At 32.6% G+C, this 22,905-nt stretch overlaps 1 protein-coding gene and 1 long non-coding RNA gene across 3 annotated transcripts in view; one reads left to right on the top strand and one right to left on the bottom strand.

Annotated features, from left to right (window-relative positions):
* LOC149409027 (uncharacterized) overlaps positions 1–2,694 on the top strand; it is a 374,037-nt gene extending 371,343 nt beyond the window's left edge. Inside the window, exon 4 of one of the 2 annotated variants that reach the window (XR_016305303.1) lies at positions 2,572–2,694. This is a non-coding gene — a long non-coding RNA (uncharacterized LOC149409027). The remainder of the gene's footprint in view (positions 1–2,571) is intronic. The other variant, XR_016305302.1, reaches the window with a different exon arrangement.
* On the bottom strand, positions 28–22,215 carry LOC149409030 (uncharacterized). Its single transcript, XM_089650229.1, has 6 exons — positions 22,093–22,215; positions 3,340–3,574; positions 3,035–3,190; positions 2,556–2,749; positions 350–530; positions 28–132 (listed from the first exon to the last, which is right to left on the bottom strand). The coding sequence occupies exons 2-5, from the start codon at positions 3,463–3,465 to the stop codon at positions 422–424; spliced, it is 585 nt and encodes a 194-aa protein (XP_089506355.1). The 5' UTR covers positions 3,466–3,574; positions 22,093–22,215; the 3' UTR covers positions 28–132; positions 350–421.
* Positions 22,216–22,905: the final 690 nt, after the last annotated feature.

Here is a 22,905-nt window from a genome sequence, read left to right on the forward strand (position 1 = left end):
TAATATCATATTAATTTATTTATAAAATGCATGATATTTAATAAGAGAATAGATACATCAAGTCATCATACTAGGTTGCCTGTTTCGTGGTGACTATTTATTTAAGGACTGCTTACAGTGGAAGATCCTTGTCTGAAAACAAATTAGAATAATATTAATTATTGACAGTAAATATAACAGAATGTAGAAATACACTTTAAAATATCTGAAATATTCATTATTCTTCGACTATCATATTGTTGAATCCGTCAAAGAAGGAGCTTCTTCTGAATGAAGCGTTAGAGCAGTAAGAAGACATTTTGAATGTTCGATATTACACGCAAATGAATGGAAATGAATAAATACTAACCGTTGGTGGAGAATTGGTCCCCTGGGCACGCGCAGCAGCGGGACTCTCCACTGACACCTCTAAAGCGGGGGGCTAGGGGGTTGGGGGTGTTTCTTTGCGCATCAACATCTTTGTATTATGCTCTTCCTCCATCAACCTTATTCGAGCCTGAATAATGTTCCTGGACTCTTCCTCCATCAACCTTATTCGAGCATGAATAATGTTCCTGGACTCTTCCTCCATCAACCTTATTCGAGCATGAATAATGTTCCTGGACTCTTCCTCCATCAACCTTATTCGAGCATGAATAATGTTCCTGGACTCTTCCTCCATCAACCTTATTCGAGCATGAATAATGTTCCTGGACTCTTCCTCCATCAACCTTATTCGAGCATGAATAATGTTCCTGGACTCTTCCTCCATCAACCTTATTCGAGCATGAATAATGTTCCTGGACTCTTCCTCCATCAACCTTATTCGAGCATGAATAATGTTCCTGGACTCTTCCTCCATCAACCTTATTCGAGCATGAATAATGTTCCTGGACTCTTCCTCCATCAACCTTATTCGAGCATGAATAATGTTCCTGGACTCTTCCTCCATCAACCTTATTCGAGCATGAATAATGTTCCTGGACTCTTCCTCCATCAACCTTATTCGAGCATGAATAATGTTCCTGGACTCTTCCTCCATCAACCTTATTCGAGCATGAATAATGTTCCTGGACTCTTCCTCCATCAACCTTATTCGAGCATGAATAATGTTCCTGGACTCTTCCTCCATCAACCTTATTCGAGCATGAATAATGTTCCTGGACTCTTCCTCCATCAACCTTATTCGAGCATGAATAATGTTCCTGGACTCTTCCTCCATCAACCTTATTCGAGCATGAATAATGTTCCTGGACTCTTCCTCCATCAACCTTATTCGAGCATGAATAATGTTCCTGGACTCTTCCTCCATCAACCTTATTCGAGCATGAATAATGTTCCTGGACTCTTCCTCCATCAACCTTATTCGAGCATGAATAATGTTCCTGGACTCTTCCTCCATCAACCTTATTCGAGCATGAATAATGTTCCTGGACTCTTCCTCCATCAACCTTATTCGAGCATGAATAATGTTCCTGGACTCTTCCTCCATCAACCTTATTCGAGCATGAATAATGTTCCTGGACTCTTCCTCCATCAACCTTATTCGAGCATGAATAATGTTCCTGGACTCTTCCTCCATCAACGTTATTCGAGCCTGAATAATGTTCCTGGACTCTTCCTCCATCAACCTTATTCGAGCCTGAATAATGTTCCTGGACTCTTCCTCCATCAACCTTATTCGAGCATGAATAATGTTCCTGGACTCTTCCTCCATCAACCTTATTCGAGCATGAATAATGTTCCTGGACTCTTCCTCCATCAACCTTATTCGAGCATGAATAATGTTCCTGGACTCTTCCTCCATCAACCTTATTCGAGCATGAATAATGTTCCTGGACTCTTCCTCCATCAACCTTATTCGAGCATGAATAATGTTCCTGGACTCTTCCTCCATCAACCTTATTCGAGCATGAATAATGTTCCTGGACTCTTCCTCCATCAACCTTATTCGAGCATGAATAATGTTCCTGGACTCTTCCTCCATCAACCTTATTCGAGCCTGAATAATGTTCCTGGACTCTTCCTCCATCAACCTTATTCGAGCCTGAATAATGTTCCTGGACTCTTCCTCCATCAACCTTATTCGAGCATGAATAATGTTCCTGGACTCTTCCTCCATCAACCTTATTCGAGCATGAATAATGTTCCTGGACTCTTCCTCCATCAACCTTATTCGAGCATGAATAATGTTCCTGGACTCTTCCTCCATCAACCTTATTCGAGCCTGAATAATGTTCCTGGACTCTTCCTCCATCAACCTTATTCGAGCCTGAATAATGTTCCTGGACTCTTCCTCCATCAACCTTATTCGAGCATGAATAATGTTCCTGGACTCTTCCTCCATCAACCTTATTCGAGCCTGAATAATGTTCCTGGACTCTTCCTCCATCAACCTTATTCGAGCATGAATAATGTTCCTGGACTCTTCCTCCATCAACCTTATTCGAGCATGAATAATGTTCCTGGACTCTTCCTCCATCAACCTTATTCGAGCCTGAATAATGTTCCTGGACTCTTCCTCCATCAACCTTATTCGAGCCTGAATAATGTTCCTGGACTCTTCTTCCATCAACCTTATTTTATTTTCAGATTCCAGTACATTCAGCCGAAGGTTGGCCCTGGACTCGTCTTCAGTCAACCTTATTCGAGTCTGAATTATTTGCCTGGACTCATTCTCCATACGCTCCATCTTCTTCGTGTACTCCAGGTGCATCATTTTTTTGGTTTCTTCCCATACTTTCACCGACAAGTCATCAGGTTTGGCTTTCTGAAAAAAAACAACATAAATCTTTCATACCTGGTTTAAAATAATTGTGCTGTTTAATCTATTTTCTACTTTTTTTCTGTTTTGATATATTTAATCTGTATGTTTACACTTCATTCAACATGTATGGTGATTTGATGTATCTTTTCTTAATAATTAAATATGCATTTTATAAATAAAAAAATATGAAATTAAACAAATTTATTGATTTTCTTACTAAACTTTTAATTTTGGTCCGACAATAAAGTCTGTTATACAAATGGCAATGAAGTGTAATGTGTGACCTACTTTAGTGAAGAGTCGCCTCCGGGGTGAAGAGCGCAGCGGGACAGTGTGTGCTGGTGGCGGTGCTGGTAGAGCTGGCTGTGGAACTCGTTGTGGTGCTGGTGCTGGTTGTGGCAAAGGTGATTGTGGTCGGGCAGCAGCTACGTTTGTGGGCGAAATCTGTAATAATAAAACACCATTTGCAAACTTTTATTCTATCTTTATACATTAAATACAAGTTCAGTTTCGATAGAACAATCAATATTTTAATAAAATTATTATCATCGTACAAATTTATCTTTTGAATAAAATAAAGCTACAATATTTACCTTTGCAGAATACGAATTACTATCGTGACAGTTGCTGTCCACCGCAAATTCATTGGGCAACATGTCCACCAGTGAGTAGATTTCCTCCGACGGACTTGTCGGTCTCGGCCCTCCACCGGTTGCCATTATCGCCCTACGATAGAGGCTCAGTGTGTTTTTGGATGTTAATTTGTACAGTTTCCACTGTGCTTGGATTTGAGATAGATCCCTTGGGATATCGCTCAGGGTGTTAAATCTGAAAAATAGTGGATTATTAATTAAGTGGCATAAGTAGGTACATTGATCTTAACCAATGAATTATTTACAACGGTTATTTTTTATTAAAAATAGATACTTACCAAAGCTATGAAGGGAAGTAAAAGAGAAGGAGGAACGAGTAAAAAAAGAATTTACTTAGTTACAAAACACTCTTAAAATTTATTTAATAAAATGTATAAAGAAGGGTTAGTCTTAATCTAGGCTTAATGATAGTTCTTAAAATTAATTCTTAAAACTAATTGTCCTTTTTCTTAATCCTAAATTATCTTCATTCACTGTCTTAAAAGTTGGGTCACGTTACGAGATAATTATGCAAAAATTGTGCAGACACTTCCCTTTACGATGATTCTGGAATCACGGATCTCCACGTTCGCACTTATCACCGACAACACAAGCGGCAACTTGGGTTGGATCCGAAGGGCGGAAGTAGTTCAACCTGAGCCAAGGCTCCGAAGGGCGGAGTCGGCAGGCAGCGAATTCTGAGTGGGCAGCTTCTGGGTAGGAAAATCCTCGGCACCGCTCCAAGGGGGAGAGCAGGAAGTTTCTCGGCGGAGGCGAGACGGTAACTTCTGCTAGGGCAGCTCCCTGGTCGGAAGAGCCTCGGTGCCGCTCCAAAGGGGGAGAGCAGGAAGTTTCTCGGCGGAGGCGAGACGGTAACTTCTGCTAAGGCAGTTCCCTGGTCGGCTGCTGCCTCGGCGCCGCTCCAAGAGGGAGAGCAGGTTGATGACTCCCAAGATGATGACTGTCGAGTGCGGAAATGTGAAGTGTCGAGAACTAGGCGAGATCGTGACCGCCAAGAGGGCAGCCTCCTGGGCGGAGGCGCCTCGGCGACCGCCCCAAGGGGGAGCGAGATGATGATTCTCGAAAGGCGAGATTGTGACTGTCGAGAGGGCAGCCTCCTGGGCGGAGGCCCCTCGGCGACCGCCCCTGTTGACTACTGTTGACTGTTTTTTGGTCGGGAGTTCGGGACTGTCTTCAGCTGCGCAATCCAGCGACCGTAGCGCGCCTGTCGTGGGGTGCTGTAACTAAAGTGGTTCCGCTTTACACCACTTCGGTACGTTGTTTGAGTCCGTGGCGCTGGCATCGACATTCTCACCGTAGTCGTTATTATTATTTTAAAAGATGCTAAAATGACATTTGTACAAAGCTTTCAAACAATTACAATATAGCCTAGCCTTGGGCGAAGGTTTTTATTGCCGAGTCGCTGGTTTAACAATACACCCATTTCGGATTACGACTTGATGAGGGTCTAGAGCTAAATCTGCCGACTAATGGGTGTATTTCCAAGTTGGCTTTCTATTTTTTTATTGAGGGACCGGTGAAACTATTGACAAAATATTTAGGTCTAATAAAATCTGAACTGCCGCCTCCATCTGCGTATAAAATCACAGAGACAAATGCTGGAGCACGTGTTCGCTGTGGTCTTTCTGTGAATTCAAGTCATGTATATTCCTAGGGACATATCAATCTTATGACAAAAGTCGTAGAGATTTACATTCGTAGATGGCGCATAGCGAGTAATTCGTGGTAGAGACTCTGGAATAGATACCCAGGGTATCTATTCCGTCATTGTCGTCACGACCAACTTTGTCGACTGTTTCATTTATGCGTATTCTGGAGTGTCGAATGATCAAAGAGATGATTATATTGGTAACCCTGTGAATATTGTCTATGTTTCTGATTTTTTGGCGTTTCTATGGTGTGAATTTGAAATGTCAAAACAAAACAAACGTCGCATCGTTGTTTGTGTTTACACTATTTACTTTCTTTGTCGCAATGTCTACCGGCTATATAACTAACGCCCAAAAACAGCTCCTAATTGAGCTAGTTAGTAGTGATCCCGAACTTCTTTCGGGAAAGTTTTCGGAGACATTTACTTTTAATGAATCGCGACGGAGGTGGGTGCAAATCGCGGAGAAACTGAATGCCCTCGCAGGGGCGAATAAAGACTTCAAACACTGGAGAAAGGTTAGTATTTGTTAATTTGTGTACAAAATATAAACTGTTCTTGTTGCCCTAACACTACGTTCAGATGAAGGTCCGTCTTTGACGAATCGCGATTCGATAAAACGAATATGATGTTCACACGGAATTTCCTTAAACCTAATTTGTTTAAAAATTAATAAAATACTTCGTTTTAACCACTTTTATTGTTTAATTACCAACATGTTTCATGAGCAACGCTCACTTCTTCAGGGTTTTTGATAAAACTAATTATATAATTAGTTTTATCAAAAACCCTGAAGAAGTGAGCGTTGCTCATGAAACATGTTGGTAATTAAACAATAAAAGTGGTTAAAACGAAGTATTTTATTAATTTTTAATTAAAATGGTGCCACAAAATAAGTTTGCTGAGTTAGAAGAAGGCCTAATTTGTTTGTTAAAAATCACTATATTGAAAAGAATGTGTATTGGGTTACCTAACCTCAATGCCGATTGTTTCAAAATCGAAGAATATTGAACATTTTAAGATGTTAGAAAGTGTATTTCTACATTACTGTTAGGATATTTACTGTCAATAATGAATATTATTCAAAATTGTTTTCAGACATGGCAAGATTTAAGATCGAAGGCCAAATTAAAGAGTGTCGCCTTGAGACGTCATGCGGCCGGGACTGGAGGTGGACCACCGGCGCCATCAATAAATTTAAACCACTCAGAAGAGATGATTTTACAAGTCATCAGTCCCGTGTTGATAACGGGCCACACAGGAGTCCCAGAGTCTGTGGTAGACTTTGACTTTTCGTCTCTCCCAGGTGCTACAGCCAGCAACACGTTGAGTTCCTCAACTCAACCTGTTGCAGGCTGCAGCAGCTGGCAGTCTCCCAGGAGAGTTGAGGTACCACTACTCGTGGAGGCCCCGTCACTGACACCACCACTTTTGGAGGCAACTCCTTTTTTGAATGAACCCTCCATTAACCGACCGCCACTCGTGCAGACTCGGCGAAGTACAGCATCCCGTAGAGTAGATGAAACGTTGAAGACATCAAATGCGTTCATTGAACAGGGGGATCGAAACATCATTAATCAGTCGGTATTTTTTAATGAGCTGCTGGCTGTATTGACGAGGCTTACAGACTCAATAGAAAATCATAATACTAGATCTATAGAAATTTTAAATACAATTGTCAAACTTTTAGAAGAAGGGAAGTCAAAGAAGTGATTTGATTACTACTACTAGCCCCGTCATTAAAGCAAGCAGCACATTATTTATATGTTTTTTGTTTTTGTTTTTACTTTACTAAATAAAACTAAATGTGGTGGTTAACGTGCCTTAGTATTTAGCTTGTATTGAAAATATGTAACATTTTTTTATAAGTAAACATCATTTTATGTTATTATATAATAAGAATTGTGATATTCTTCAACCTATTGTTTAACAAAATGTTTTGGTGCACACCATCGTTTACTGGGTCATAAAACAAAGTTGTCATAGTATTCAATGTAAAAAATAATGTTATCATTTTATTGTTATCATGGATAAATTTTATGTTTTAATTTAAAATTAACACCAAAGATGTTATTTACTAGAAACTATCAGACTTGTTTGTTAGTGTACATATTCTTTAGCTTTTATTACAAAATATATTAAAATTGTACAACTGATAACTGTGTCATTCTCTGACATTGAGTTATTTGATAAAAATTGTGATATTATTCAGCGTAATTAATGTTTTATTTTTATCTTTGATAAATATAACGTTTTACTGTAAAATTAACACCAAAGATGTTATTTACTAGAAACTATCAGACTTGTTTGTTAGTGTACTTGTTTGTTAGTGTACTTATTCTTTAGCTTTTATTACAAAATATATTAAAATTGTACAACTGATAACTGTGTCATTCTCTGACATTGAGTTATTTGATAAAAATTGTGATATTATTCAGCGTAATTAATGTTTTATTTTTATCTTTGATAAATATAACGTTTTACTGTAAAATTAACACCAAAGATGTTATTTACTAGAAACTATCAGACTTGTTTGTTAGTGTACTTATTCTTTAGCTTTTATTACAAAATATATTAAAATTGTACAACTGATAACTGTGTCATTCTCTGACATTGAGTTATTTGATAAAAATTGTGATATTATTCAGCGTAATTAATGTTTTATTTTTATCTTTGATAAATATAACGTTTTACTTCAAAATTAACACCAAAGATGTTATTTACTAGAAACTATCAGACTTGTTTGTTAGTGTACTTATTCTTTAGCTTTTATTACAAAATATATTAAAATTGTACAACTGATAACTGTGTCATTCTCTGACATTGAGTTATTTGATAAAAATTGTGATATTATTCAGCGTAATTAATGTTTTATTTTTATCTTTGATAAATATAACGTTTTACTGTAAAATTAACACCAAAGATGTTATTTACCAGAAACTATCAGACTTGTTTGTTAGTGTACTTATTCTTTAGCTTTTATTACAAAATATATTAAAATTGTACAACTGATAACTGTGTCATTCTCTGACATTGAGTTATTTGATAAAAATTGTGATATTATTCAGCGTAATTAATGTTTTATTTTTATCTTTGATAAATATAACGTTTTACTGTAAAATTAACACCAAAGATGTTATTTACCAGAAACTATCAGACTTGTTTGTTAGTGTACTTATTCTTTAGCTTTTATTACAAAATATATTAAAATTGTACAACTGATAACTGTGTCATTCTCTGACATTGAGTTATTTGATAAAAATTGTGATATTATTCAGCGTAATTAATGTTTTATTTTTATCTTTGATAAATATAACGTTTTACTTCAAAATTAACACCAAAGATGTTATTTACTAGAAACTATCAGACTTGTTTGTTGGTGTACTTATTCTTTAGCTTTTATTACAAAATATATTAAAATTGTACAACTGATAACTGTGTCATTCTCTGACATTGAGTTATTTGATAAAAATTGTGATATTATTCAGCGTAATTAATGTTTTATTTTTATCTTTGATAAATATAACGTTTTACTTCAAAATTAACACCAAAGATGTTATATACTAGAAACTATCAGACTTGTTTGTTGGTGTACTTATTCTTTAGCTTTTATTACAAAATATATTAAAATTGTACTACTGATAACTGTGTCATTCTCTGACATTGAGTTATTTGATAAAAATTGTGATATTATTCAGCGTAATTAATGTTTTATTTTTATCTTTGATAAATATAACGTTTTACTGTAAAATTAACACCAAAGATGTTATTTACTAGAAACTATCAGACTTGTTTGTTAGTGTACTTATTCTTTAGCTTTTATTACAAAATATATTAAAATTGTACAACTGATAACTGTGTCATTCTCTGACATTGAGTTATTTGATAAAAATTGTGATATTATTCAGCGTAATTAATGTTTTATTTTTATCTTTGATAAATATAACGTTTTACTTCAAAATTAACACCAAAGATGTTATTTACTAGAAACTATCAGACTTGTTTGTTAGTGTACTTATTCTTTAGCTTTTATTACAAAATATATTAAAATTGTACAACTGATAACTGTGTCATTCTCTGACATTGAGTTATTTGATAAAAATTGTGATATTATTCAGCGTAATTAATGTTTTATTTTTATCTTTGATAAATATAACGTTTTACTGTAAAATTAACACCAAAGATGTTATTTACCAGAAACTATCAGACTTGTTTGTTAGTGTACTTATTCTTTAGCTTTTATTACAAAATATATTAAAATTGTACAACTGATAACTGTGTCATTCTCTGACATTGAGTTATTTGATAAAAATTGTGATATTATTCAGCGTAATTAATGTTTTATTTTTATCTTTGATAAATATAACGTTTTACTGTAAAATTAACACCAAAGATGTTATTTACCAGAAACTATCAGACTTGTTTGTTAGTGTACTTATTCTTTAGCTTTTATTACAAAATATATTAAAATTGTACAACTGATAACTGTGTCATTCTCTGACATTGAGTTATTTGATAAAAATTGTGATATTATTCAGCGTAATTAATGTTTTATTTTTATCTTTGATAAATATAACGTTTTACTTCAAAATTAACACCAAAGATGTTATTTACTAGAAACTATCAGACTTGTTTGTTGGTGTACTTATTCTTTAGCTTTTATTACAAAATATATTAAAATTGTACAACTGATAACTGTGTCATTCTCTGACATTGAGTTATTTGATAAAAATTGTGATATTATTCAGCGTAATTAATGTTTTATTTTTATCTTTGATAAATATAACGTTTTACTGTAAAATTAACACCAAAGATGTTATTTACTAGAAACTATCAGACTTGTTTGTTAGTGTACTTATTCTTTAGCTTTTATTACAAAATATATTAAAATTGTACAACTGATAACTGTGTCATTCTCTGACATTGAGTTATTTGATAAAAATTGTGATATTATTCAGCGTAATTAATGTTTTATTTTTATCTTTGATAAATATAACGTTTTACTTCAAAATTAACACCAAAGATGTTATTTACTAGAAACTATCAGACTTGTTTGTTAGTGTACTTATTCTTTAGCTTTTATTACAAAATATATTAAAATTGTACAACTGATAACTGTGTCATTCTCTGACATTGAGTTATTTGATAAAAATTGTGATATTATTCAGCGTAATTAATGTTTTATTTTTATCTTTGATAAATATAACGTTTTACTGTAAAATTAACACCAAAGATGTTATTTACTAGAAACTATCAGACTTGTTTGTTAGTGTACTTATTCTTTAGCTTTTATTACAAAATATATTAAAATTGTACAACTGATAACTGTGTCATTCTCTGACATTGAGTTATTTGATAAAAATTGTGATATTATTCAGCGTAATTAATGTTTTATTTTTATCTTTGATAAATATAACGTTTTACTGTAAAATTAACACCAAAGATGTTATTTACCAGAAACTATCAGACTTGTTTGTTAGTGTACTTATTCTTTAGCTTTTATTACAAAATATATTAAAATTGTACAACTGATAACTGTGTCATTCTCTGACATTGAGTTATTTGATAAAAATTGTGATATTATTCAGCGTAATTAATGTTTTATTTTTATCTTTGATAAATATAACGTTTTACTTCAAAATTAACACCAAAGATGTTATATACTAGAAACTATCAGACTTGTTTGTTGGTGTACTTATTCTTTAGCTTTTATTACAAAATATATTAAAATTGTACTACTGATAACTGTGTCATTCTCTGACATTGAGTTATTTGATAAAAATTGTGATATTATTCAGCGTAATTAATGTTTTATTTTTATCTTTGATAAATATAACGTTTTACTGTAAAATTAACACCAAAGATGTTATTTACTAGAAACTATCAGACTTGTTTGTTAGTGTACTTATTCTTTAGCTTTTATTACAAAATATATTAAAATTGTACAACTGATAACTGTGTCATTCTCTGACATTGAGTTATTTGATAAAAATTGTGATATTATTCAGCGTAATTAATGTTTTATTTTTATCTTTGATAAATATAACGTTTTACTTCAAAATTAACACCAAAGATGTTATTTACTAGAAACTATCAGACTTGTTTGTTAGTGTACTTATTCTTTAGCTTTTATTACAAAATATATTAAAATTGTACAACTGATAACTGTGTCATTCTCTGACATTGAGTTATTTGATAAAAATTGTGATATTATTCAGCGTAATTAATGTTTTATTTTTATCTTTGATAAATATAACGTTTTACTGTAAAATTAACACCAAAGATGTTATTTACCAGAAACTATCAGACTTGTTTGTTAGTGTACTTATTCTTTAGCTTTTATTACAAAATATATTAAAATTGTACAACTGATAACTGTGTCATTCTCTGACATTGAGTTATTTGATAAAAATTGTGATATTATTCAGCGTAATTAATGTTTTATTTTTATCTTTGATAAATATAACGTTTTACTGTAAAATTAACACCAAAGATGTTATTTACCAGAAACTATCAGACTTGTTTGTTAGTGTACTTATTCTTTAGCTTTTATTACAAAATATATTAAAATTGTACAACTGATAACTGTGTCATTCTCTGACATTGAGTTATTTGATAAAAATTGTGATATTATTCAGCGTAATTAATGTTTTATTTTTATCTTTGATAAATATAACGTTTTACTGTAAAATTAACACCAAAGATGTTATTTACCAGAAACTATCAGACTTGTTTGTTAGTGTACTTATTCTTTAGCTTTTATTACAAAATATATTAAAATTGTACAACTGATAACTGTGTCATTCTCTGACATTGAGTTATTTGATAAAAATTGTGATATTATTCAGCGTAATTAATGTTTTATTTTTATCTTTGATAAATATAACGTTTTACTGTAAAATTAACACCAAAGATGTTATTTACTAGAAACTATCAGACTTGTTTGTTAGTGTACTTATTCTTTAGCTTTTATTACAAAATATATTAAAATTGTACAACTGATAACTGTGTCATTCTCTGACATTGAGTTATTTGATAAAAATTGTGATATTATTCAGCGTAATTAATGTTTTATTTTTATCTTTGATAAATATAACGTTTTACTTCAAAATTAACACCAAAGATGTTATTTACTAGAAACTATCAGACTTGTTTGTTAGTGTACTTATTCTTTAGCTTTTATTACAAAATATATTAAAATTGTACAACTGATAACTGTGTCATTCTCTGACATTGAGTTATTTGATAAAAATTGTGATATTATTCAGCGTAATTAATGTTTTATTTTTATCTTTGATAAATATAACGTTTTACTGTAAAATTAACACCAAAGATGTTATTTACCAGAAACTATCAGACTTGTTTGTTAGTGTACTTATTCTTTAGCTTTTATTACAAAATATATTAAAATTGTACAACTGATAACTGTGTCATTCTCTGACATTGAGTTATTTGATAAAAATTGTGATATTATTCAGCGTAATTAATGTTTTATTTTTATCTTTGATAAATATAACGTTTTACTGTAAAATTAACACCAAAGATGTTATTTACCAGAAACTATCAGACTTGTTTGTTAGTGTACTTATTCTTTAGCTTTTATTACAAAATATATTAAAATTGTACAACTGATAACTGTGTCATTCTCTGACATTGAGTTATTTGATAAAAATTGTGATATTATTCAGCGTAATTAATGTTTTATTTTTATCTTTGATAAATATAACGTTTTACTGTAAAATTAACACCAAAGATGTTATTTACCAGAAACTATCAGACTTGTTTGTTAGTGTACTTATTCTTTAGCTTTTATTACAAAATATATTAAAATTGTACAACTGATAACTGTGTCATTCTCTGACATTGAGTTATTTGATAAAAATTGTGATATTATTCAGCGTAATTAATGTTTTATTTTTATCTTTGATAAATATAACGTTTTACTTCAAAATTAACACCAAAGATGTTATATACTAGAAACTATCAGACTTGTTTGTTGGTGTACTTATTCTTTAGCTTTTATTACAAAATATATTAAAATTGTACTACTGATAACTGTGTCATTCTCTGACATTGAGTTATTTGATAAAAATTGTGATATTATTCAGCGTAATTAATGTTTTATTTTTATCTTTGATAAATATAACGTTTTACTGTAAAATTAACACCAAAGATGTTATTTACTAGAAACTATCAGACTTGTTTGTTAGTGTACTTATTCTTTAGCTTTTATTACAAAATATATTAAAATTGTACAACTGATAACTGTGTCATTCTCTGACATTGAGTTATTTGATAAAAATTGTGATATTATTCAGCGTAATTAATGTTTTATTTTTATCTTTGATAAATATAACGTTTTACTTCAAAATTAACACCAAAGATGTTATTTACTAGAAACTATCAGACTTGTTTGTTAGTGTACTTATTCTTTAGCTTTTATTACAAAATATATTAAAATTGTACAACTGATAACTGTGTCATTCTCTGACATTGAGTTATTTGATAAAAATTGTGATATTATTCAGCGTAATTAATGTTTTATTTTTATCTTTGATAAATATAACGTTTTACTGTAAAATTAACACCAAAGATGTTATTTACCAGAAACTATCAGACTTGTTTGTTAGTGTACTTATTCTTTAGCTTTTATTACAAAATATATTAAAATTGTACAACTGATAACTGTGTCATTCTCTGACATTGAGTTATTTGATAAAAATTGTGATATTATTCAGCGTAATTAATGTTTTATTTTTATCTTTGATAAATATAACGTTTTACTGTAAAATTAACACCAAAGATGTTATTTACCAGAAACTATCAGACTTGTTTGTTAGTGTACTTATTCTTTAGCTTTTATTACAAAATATATTAAAATTGTACAACTGATAACTGTGTCATTCTCTGACATTGAGTTATTTGATAAAAATTGTGATATTATTCAGCGTAATTAATGTTTTATTTTTATCTTTGATAAATATAACGTTTTACTTCAAAATTAACACCAAAGATGTTATTTACTAGAAACTATCAGACTTGTTTGTTGGTGTACTTATTCTTTAGCTTTTATTACAAAATATATTAAAATTGTACAACTGATAACTGTGTCATTCTCTGACATTGAGTTATTTGATAAAAATTGTGATATTATTCAGCGTAATTAATGTTTTATTTTTATCTTTGATAAATATAACGTTTTACTGTAAAATTAACACCAAAGATGTTATTTACTAGAAACTATCAGACTTGTTTGTTAGTGTACTTATTCTTTAGCTTTTATTACAAAATATATTAAAATTGTACAACTGATAACTGTGTCATTCTCTGACATTGAGTTATTTGATAAAAATTGTGATATTATTCAGCGTAATTAATGTTTTATTTTTATCTTTGATAAATATAACGTTTTACTTCAAAATTAACACCAAAGATGTTATTTACTAGAAACTATCAGACTTGTTTGTTAGTGTACTTATTCTTTAGCTTTTATTACAAAATATATTAAAATTGTACAACTGATAACTGTGTCATTCTCTGACATTGAGTTATTTGATAAAAATTGTGATATTATTCAGCGTAATTAATGTTTTATTTTTATCTTTGATAAATATAACGTTTTACTGTAAAATTAACACCAAAGATGTTATTTACTAGAAACTATCAGACTTGTTTGTTAGTGTACTTATTCTTTAGCTTTTATTACAAAATATATTAAAATTGTACAACTGATAACTGTGTCATTCTCTGACATTGAGTTATTTGATAAAAATTGTGATATTATTCAGCGTAATTAATGTTTTATTTTTATCTTTGATAAATATAACGTTTTACTGTAAAATTAACACCAAAGATGTTATTTACCAGAAACTATCAGACTTGTTTGTTAGTGTACTTATTCTTTAGCTTTTATTACAAAATATATTAAAATTGTACAACTGATAACTGTGTCATTCTCTGACATTGAGTTATTTGATAAAAATTGTGATATTATTCAGCGTAATTAATGTTTTATTTTTATCTTTGATAAATATAACGTTTTACTGTAAAATTAACACCAAAGATGTTATTTACCAGAAACTATCAGACTTGTTTGTTAGTGTACTTATTCTTTAGCTTTTATTACAAAATATATTAAAATTGTACAACTGATAACTGTGTCATTCTCTGACATTGAGTTATTTGATAAAAATTGTGATATTATTCAGCGTAATTAATGTTTTATTTTTATCTTTGATAAATATAACGTTTTACTTCAAAATTAACACCAAAGATGTTATATACTAGAAACTATCAGACTTGTTTGTTGGTGTACTTATTCTTTAGCTTTTATTACAAAATATATTAAAATTGTACTACTGATAACTGTGTCATTCTCTGACATTGAGTTATTTGATAAAAATTGTGATATTATTCAGCGTAATTAATGTTTTATTTTTATCTTTGATAAATATAACGTTTTACTGTAAAATTAACACCAAAGATGTTATTTACTAGAAACTATCAGACTTGTTTGTTAGTGTACTTATTCTTTAGCTTTTATTACAAAATATATTAAAATTGTACAACTGATAACTGTGTCATTCTCTGACATTGAGTTATTTGATAAAAATTGTGATATTATTCAGCGTAATTAATGTTTTATTTTTATCTTTGATAAATATAACGTTTTACTTCAAAATTAACACCAAAGATGTTATTTACTAGAAACTATCAGACTTGTTTGTTAGTGTACTTATTCTTTAGCTTTTATTACAAAATATATTAAAATTGTACAACTGATAACTGTGTCATTCTCTGACATTGAGTTATTTGATAAAAATTGTGATATTATTCAGCGTAATTAATGTTTTATTTTTATCTTTGATAAATATAACGTTTTACTGTAAAATTAACACCAAAGATGTTATTTACCAGAAACTATCAGACTTGTTTGTTAGTGTACTTATTCTTTAGCTTTTATTACAAAATATATTAAAATTGTACAACTGATAACTGTGTCATTCTCTGACATTGAGTTATTTGATAAAAATTGTGATATTATTCAGCGTAATTAATGTTTTATTTTTATCTTTGATAAATATAACGTTTTACTGTAAAATTAACACCAAAGATGTTATTTACCAGAAACTATCAGACTTGTTTGTTAGTGTACTTATTCTTTAGCTTTTATTACAAAATATATTAAAATTGTACAACTGATAACTGTGTCATTCTCTGACATTGAGTTATTTGATAAAAATTGTGATATTATTCAGCGTAATTAATGTTTTATTTTTATCTTTGATAAATATAACGTTTTACTTCAAAATTAACACCAAAGATGTTATTTACTAGAAACTATCAGACTTGTTTGTTGGTGTACTTATTCTTTAGCTTTTATTACAAAATATATTAAAATTGTACAACTGATAACTGTGTCATTCTCTGACATTGAGTTATTTGATAAAAATTGTGATATTATTCATCGTAATGAATGGTTTACTTTTTTCCTTGGATAAATATAATGTTTTATTTTAAAATTAACACCAAAGATGTTATTTACTAGAAAATATCAGACTTGTTTGTTAGTGTACTTATTCTTTAGCTTTTATTACAGTATATTATATTTTTTTTAGTAGTTTGCTTTTATATTTTTTATTGAGTAATTTCTATATTTATTTGTATTCTACTCAAGCGAAGCGATAGGAAAACCTTCAACTTATCCAAAGCATATTTTTTTGTATTCATAATGTACACCAATTTGTTACAAAGATTAATCAAAATAGTGATTTGGCATTAAGCTTCGCCTTAAGAGGATACATTATATAACATTTCTCTAAATATAACTAGGGAAGCTCGATTATATAATATTTCTATAAATATGTAAACACATGTGGTAAGACAGTACAATTTACAAAAACATTATTTTGCAAATAACAAGTTATTACAAAAATTTAGCATCGAAGTTAAATATTCTAAACGTTTTAATTAATTTGCCAGGGACTTGTGACTGACAGACAAAAATTCAACATACAATTATAGGTCATCAAAATCTGCTATTATTATTTTTTGAAGTAAGCATTAGGAGTGAGCGTTATTTAACGTAACTAGATACAATAACTAGTTTCGTCGATGTAACGGAAATAACTAGTCTCGATAAAATTACAAGTAGTTATTTTTGTAAATGCGTTATTTGGTGTTGGGTGTGATGTAAAGTAGTTTCGGCCGTTTCGCATGCGACCGCGTTTCAGTAACGCCGCGTTTCGTAACGTAACGCGGTAGTCGGCGCCGTCGGCGGGACGGATTGTTATTTGTTATGCATATGTGAGACTAGTTTCGGTCGTTTCGCATGCGACCGCGTATTTCCAATCTCTGCCGCGTTTCAGTAACGCCGCGTTTCGTAATGTAACGCGGTAGTCGGCGGTATTGTTATGTTATGCATATAAATCACCATTAGTCCTCGTTTCAGTCGCCTACGCGTTTCGTTGCTCTATCTATAACACTTGTACACATTTTAATATTGACAGTTATTTTGAAATATTATTATGTTATTTTTGCTTATAAATGTATCTTATGTAATAAATAAATAAAAAATAAATCTGTTTGTATGAGGGTGACGACCGTAATTATAGAAGGGTAAGCAGAGAGGATAGACCGCTTTTATTACCTCCAATGTTTTGTTTTACATTGAAAATAATTAAATAATTTTAGCGCGACTGAAACGTGAAAGGGATTGGAAATACACCTCCCGGGCAGCCGAGCGAATACCGCACAAGAGTCCCAACTGCTCCCGTCTGGAGCCAGTGCGAAACAATTTATTTTTGGGGTATACCATGTAGCGCTACCCCCTTCTTTAGCCAACGTTTCGGACAGCGTTACAGTGTCCATCATCATACCGCACAAGAGTCCCAAAAGCTCCCGTCTGGAGCCAGTGCGACTATGGCACCCCCAATTGAGGTATGTTGTGAGTTGTGAGGCTGAAGGTAGTAGGGAGGGGAAGGAGATGGGGTAGATGAAGGTGGGGAAGTACCTGGCTGGTATCAGTGAAAACGATGAAAAGGTGTAAATAAACAGTAAATATAACGTGCAAATAAACTGTAAATATCAATAACCATTGTATATTATTCGTGATTAGTCGGAACTAATTAATTAATTAGTCCGACTCGGGAGACACGCCAAACGCGGGGCCAACACATGTACATGGTTGACATTTGTCACGCGAGGACGGGTAAGTGAATGAAAATAACTAGTTACAAAAATAACCGTTTTGAAACAGGTTACGCCGACCAAGAAACTTGTTTCGTTACGTTTCTTGAAAATGACGTTACGACCCACGTCTAGTAAGCATGACCCATTTAAATCTACATTTAGTACAATAAAATTTTAAAATGTGCTTGTGCTTCCTCCTTTTCAGTCAATATTGTAATTTATATATCAACATACAGGAAAACAGGGATATTTGACTTCCATTAATTGTGCACCGTGTTTTTGAGGTCTATATTAAAAAAATCTAATGCCGCAAAAAAGCATAATGCCGCAGTCTATGCAAATATGAAATATAGTACCTACACAAGTAGGCATGTATGTTACGACGGCAAAATGCATACGGCGCAAATCAGGGCGTCGAAATTCGTCTCACAGGACTAAAATTTTGGCACCCTTTGTAAAAAACAGTAGACGCTCGGGAAGGTAGGTAGCAGTGTACTCAATTATATTAGGATTAGTGCTTTTGTGTAGCGCCGTGTTTTATGGAAAATAACCTCAAGGACTGTTAGGTATTATTAGTTATATATATTTACGCTGTTACATGTGGACAGACTAAATCAAAACATAAAATCCTTTTTTTAGTTAATTAAATATATTAAAAAAAAATAATATTGAAGGTTATTTATAACCTTGTACATGTGTTGTGATAAAAATAGGTTTATCTATACATTGCCTAAGAACAAAGAAAGCACAAACAAAATGTGCTTGGTTCATCTTCAAGCTCATTCCGAAAAAATTATTAAATAAACAGTTGAGCGCATTGCCACTGCAGGTATTGTGGAAATCTAATTAAAATCTATAGGTTAGTTTGTTCATTAGTTCTTTTATTGACAGTGTGCATAGACAACCATGTACATAAATCGTTGGATTAGATATTTAGAAAAGAAATCAGCGATTCCATCTGCAAAGTGCTCATTTCAACTTTGAAGAAGGGAGTAGCCTCTATTAAGGCGAACTGAGTTCTGCATGTTTCTGTAGGCGAATGTGTGGATGCACGGTTAGGTAGAAACTGTGCAGGTGTGTGGGTCGAGCGCGATTCGGTAATCCTCGGCAATGCTCGTGCATTGATGTGAATCATTCTGAATCGAATCGCGCGCTCGCGAACAGCATTTAATTAAGCTCATGTAAAGACTAAATAAAGTAACACTTTTCATTTAAAATAGATATTATTATTCAATTCAATCCATTCTCTTAATCCTGCTCAAACAGCCTCTCTGCTGCATACATAAAAGCAACAATCAATGACTGTTGCACATAGTTGGTCCACTCTTTCAGAGACTCTTAATACATCTTTCTTCAATAGTGCCAGTGACGCAACAACTTCTTTGATTGTTTCATTCCTGCAATTAAAAATTGTAATGATTTAATACTGTCCCGCTATAAGAAGACGTCACGATAGATAAGTTACTACGAGGGTGGTCTGAAAAGTTTCCGACCTCAACGCAAAGATGGCGGTACTCGTCAATAAAATCTAGTGAATGTAGTTGTGCATCTTTTGGCAGTTGCTCACCAAAGTTTCGGCCATTTTGGACGCGCAGTTTTTAGTTGACAGTCATTTGAGTGAGTCGATGTGTGTGTTTTTGTGAAAATGGAAAAGATTGAGTAATTGGAATAAGAACATAGGCATATGCTCTGTTAGCCAGGCAGCCCTAATGGCACCGGAAAGTAACCGATGCGACTCGCAAGGAGAGGGGCGAAAGCACCACTTGCGAGATCAAAGCCGGCCATAGGAGTAGCAGCTTGCCACACCAAAATACATACTGAAAGGTGGGTCAAATCTCGGCACTGGGAGGTATGGGAAAGGGCACCCCGAATGAGGCAATCCAAAGTACTCATAAACGGACCAGACCCTAGACTAATCAGGCAACTACTCTATGTGGACAGAAACTCACTGAGGGAACTGGTAGGACACTTACGGAACACTGACACTTGCAGTTGATGGGAGTGTAAAACACCGACAGATGCAGAAGATGTGAAGAGGATGTGAAGACTCCAATTCACCTTTGGCGCCAATGTCCCGCTCTGTTGGGAACAGATACCTGGGAACACACGTTGTAGAACCACAAGACTTAGCCACACATCCAATGACAACCCTGGTGAACTTTGCATAATGCCCAATGGGCCTATGGCCTAAGTGCTCGTGGGAACTTTACGTCAACAGTCTCACTATCTAAATAATTTCATAAATAAAGTCATAGTTAATATTCTAATGAATTTAGACAATAATGTGCCTTTTTCCATAGAAAACAGAGAAGGCGGGCCGACAACCGGCATAACTCCTCGATTCTGAATCTCGACTGGTGATTGGCGATTGCAGCGTAGCTAGTTTGTGGTCTGTGCAACAAACTACAGTACTTTTTAACGGTTTTGTACTGCAGATGACATTAAATCAATGTTGAGGTCCGAAATAAAACGGATCTTGAGAAAATAGTGAAAAAACAAATGACTTTTTTTGATTTATTTTTATGTGAATACACCACAACAGTCCCAACTGCTCCCAATCATCTGGAGCCAGTGAGACTATGGCATTCCCAAATAGGGTATGTTGTGAGGCTGAAGGTATTGTTGGGGAGGGGAAGGAGACAGGTAAGAGGAAGGTGGGGAAGTACCTGGCTATTCAGATCTGGTCACCAAACAAAGCCAAAGCCATTTCAAGCAATGTTTCACCTGAATTCTGGCCAGTAAATGGTGAAATATGACAAAGTAATCAATTGAAATTTACATGCGCACCTTTACTAGTTGAGAGCCCACCGACCACGGATGCTGAAAGAAACGGTATTCATAAACTCGTAATGTGTGGAACTCGTGTGGGAATCTCTCTCTTTTTTAATGGCAGCCTCGGTCGCGAGTTCAAATCCCAGCGAGCGCAAATAAAACAAACGGTTCAAACTGGCCACAACGTCAGTATGACATAGAAAACGGCGTAACGTCGTCGACTCCGCCATTTTATAAACAAACCTTTTTTATTAATAAACTAACACTTTTATTTGGTGGCAAATCGAAAATAGCACATTGTAAATCGTTGTACAAAATGTTTATAAAATAAAAATATCTTCATTATAAATTTTTTTCGGGTCGAGCAAAAGTTTAAAATGAAATAATTATTTTCCACAATGTTAGGAATAAAAAACTAAAATGCTATTATTTAACACATGTTTGTGACAGACTTTTTAAAGCCACACTGTACTTTTTCAAACTCCTTGTGTCCACATTGTAAGCAATTGTAAATAAAATAGATGTCTTTGTCTGGTTTATTTGTTTTCCATGTGAGAAACAGAGACAGATATGTATAATTTTTTTCATAAAATTTGTGACATACACCGGATGTATTCCAGACAGGCCGACATCTCAGCTCGGCAAGAGAACATTTCAGTATCGCAAAAGGACGTACGAAATATGCGTATCTAAGAAAATAGTATGGCGATATCTTTTTGTTTAAATGTAGATCGATAACTGAATAGTATTTCTAGGATTACATATTGTAGAGGAAATCTATAATTGGTTCTCAGTTAAGTGCTGCTCCAAAATGAAATAATAATATTTCTTATGCACAAACAAAATGTAAGTAAGCCCTGTGGAGCATTGGTTCTCCGGACTAGTTATTTTGTAAAATGGCTCCCTACCTTACCGAATCCGTCTCAAAATATTGTCTAACCGGCTGACAATAAATGTCCCGCAACATTCACCTCTGGTGGATCTCTTGTGAAGTGCACATTTGTTTGCTAGTATAATTTCATCACGAAATTGATTTGAAAAGTCAATACATATTACAGATAAAATAAATATGAGTTACTCACTATTAGACGACGCAGGGTTCAAGGGGGAATTTGAACAAGTCCCAGTAGATTCTAAAACCACCTCACTATTCATTCCTTTGGGTTGATTTTGCCAACAATCTCCTTCATATTGCAATATTTTTCTATTCGATGTAAAATTGGTTCTTCGTCATCGATTATAATCACATCAGAATGCGACATAGAATCTGTCTGGCAACTTTTTGTGCTCCGGGTAGGTAACTTGCAATAAAAACTAAGCGTAATCATTTTGAATATGCACAAATTGTTTTTCATCATATTGACTCTGCATTCCGGCATCTGCTTTAGTGGCGAGATAGTGGACAGATCAGGGTCATCATATTTGGCCGAATACAGCTTCCGTCTTTTAGTGACATTGTCCTCATTGGGAAGTAAAACTCTCTCTGGAGATTTAAAATGGGAATCTTTTATCAAATAATCCTGTTTCCGATTTGGGGATATGTTCTCAAATCTATTCGAAGCCCTCTTTGCGACATCATGTTTTGCATTTCTTTTCCTAGAAACGGTTGCAGCTTCATTAGAAACAGGCACCTTCTCATCTATCTTATTTTTTGACACAACAGAAGTCGTGGTCACATTAGCTGGTGGGGATATTTTCCTGGGGCTAGCAGGAATATAGATATCTGACTCTGAGCCAGAGCTGTTAATTCGACGTATAGTTTCGGCATCTAAAAGGCTGACATTAAGTAAATCTGATGCAACTGTTTTAGACTGAGTGGGAGTTATCTCTAACTCAACTTCTTTAACATTCTCATTATTCAGATCATCTTTCATTAGAATACCTTGTGGTAGTAC

This window comes from Hesperophylax consimilis, unplaced genomic scaffold (genome assembly GCF_061612785.1).
Source record: "Hesperophylax consimilis isolate HC1 unplaced genomic scaffold, BYU_Hcon_1.0 scaffold_38, whole genome shotgun sequence".
Classification (NCBI taxonomy): Eukaryota; Metazoa; Arthropoda; class Insecta; order Trichoptera; family Limnephilidae; genus Hesperophylax; species Hesperophylax consimilis.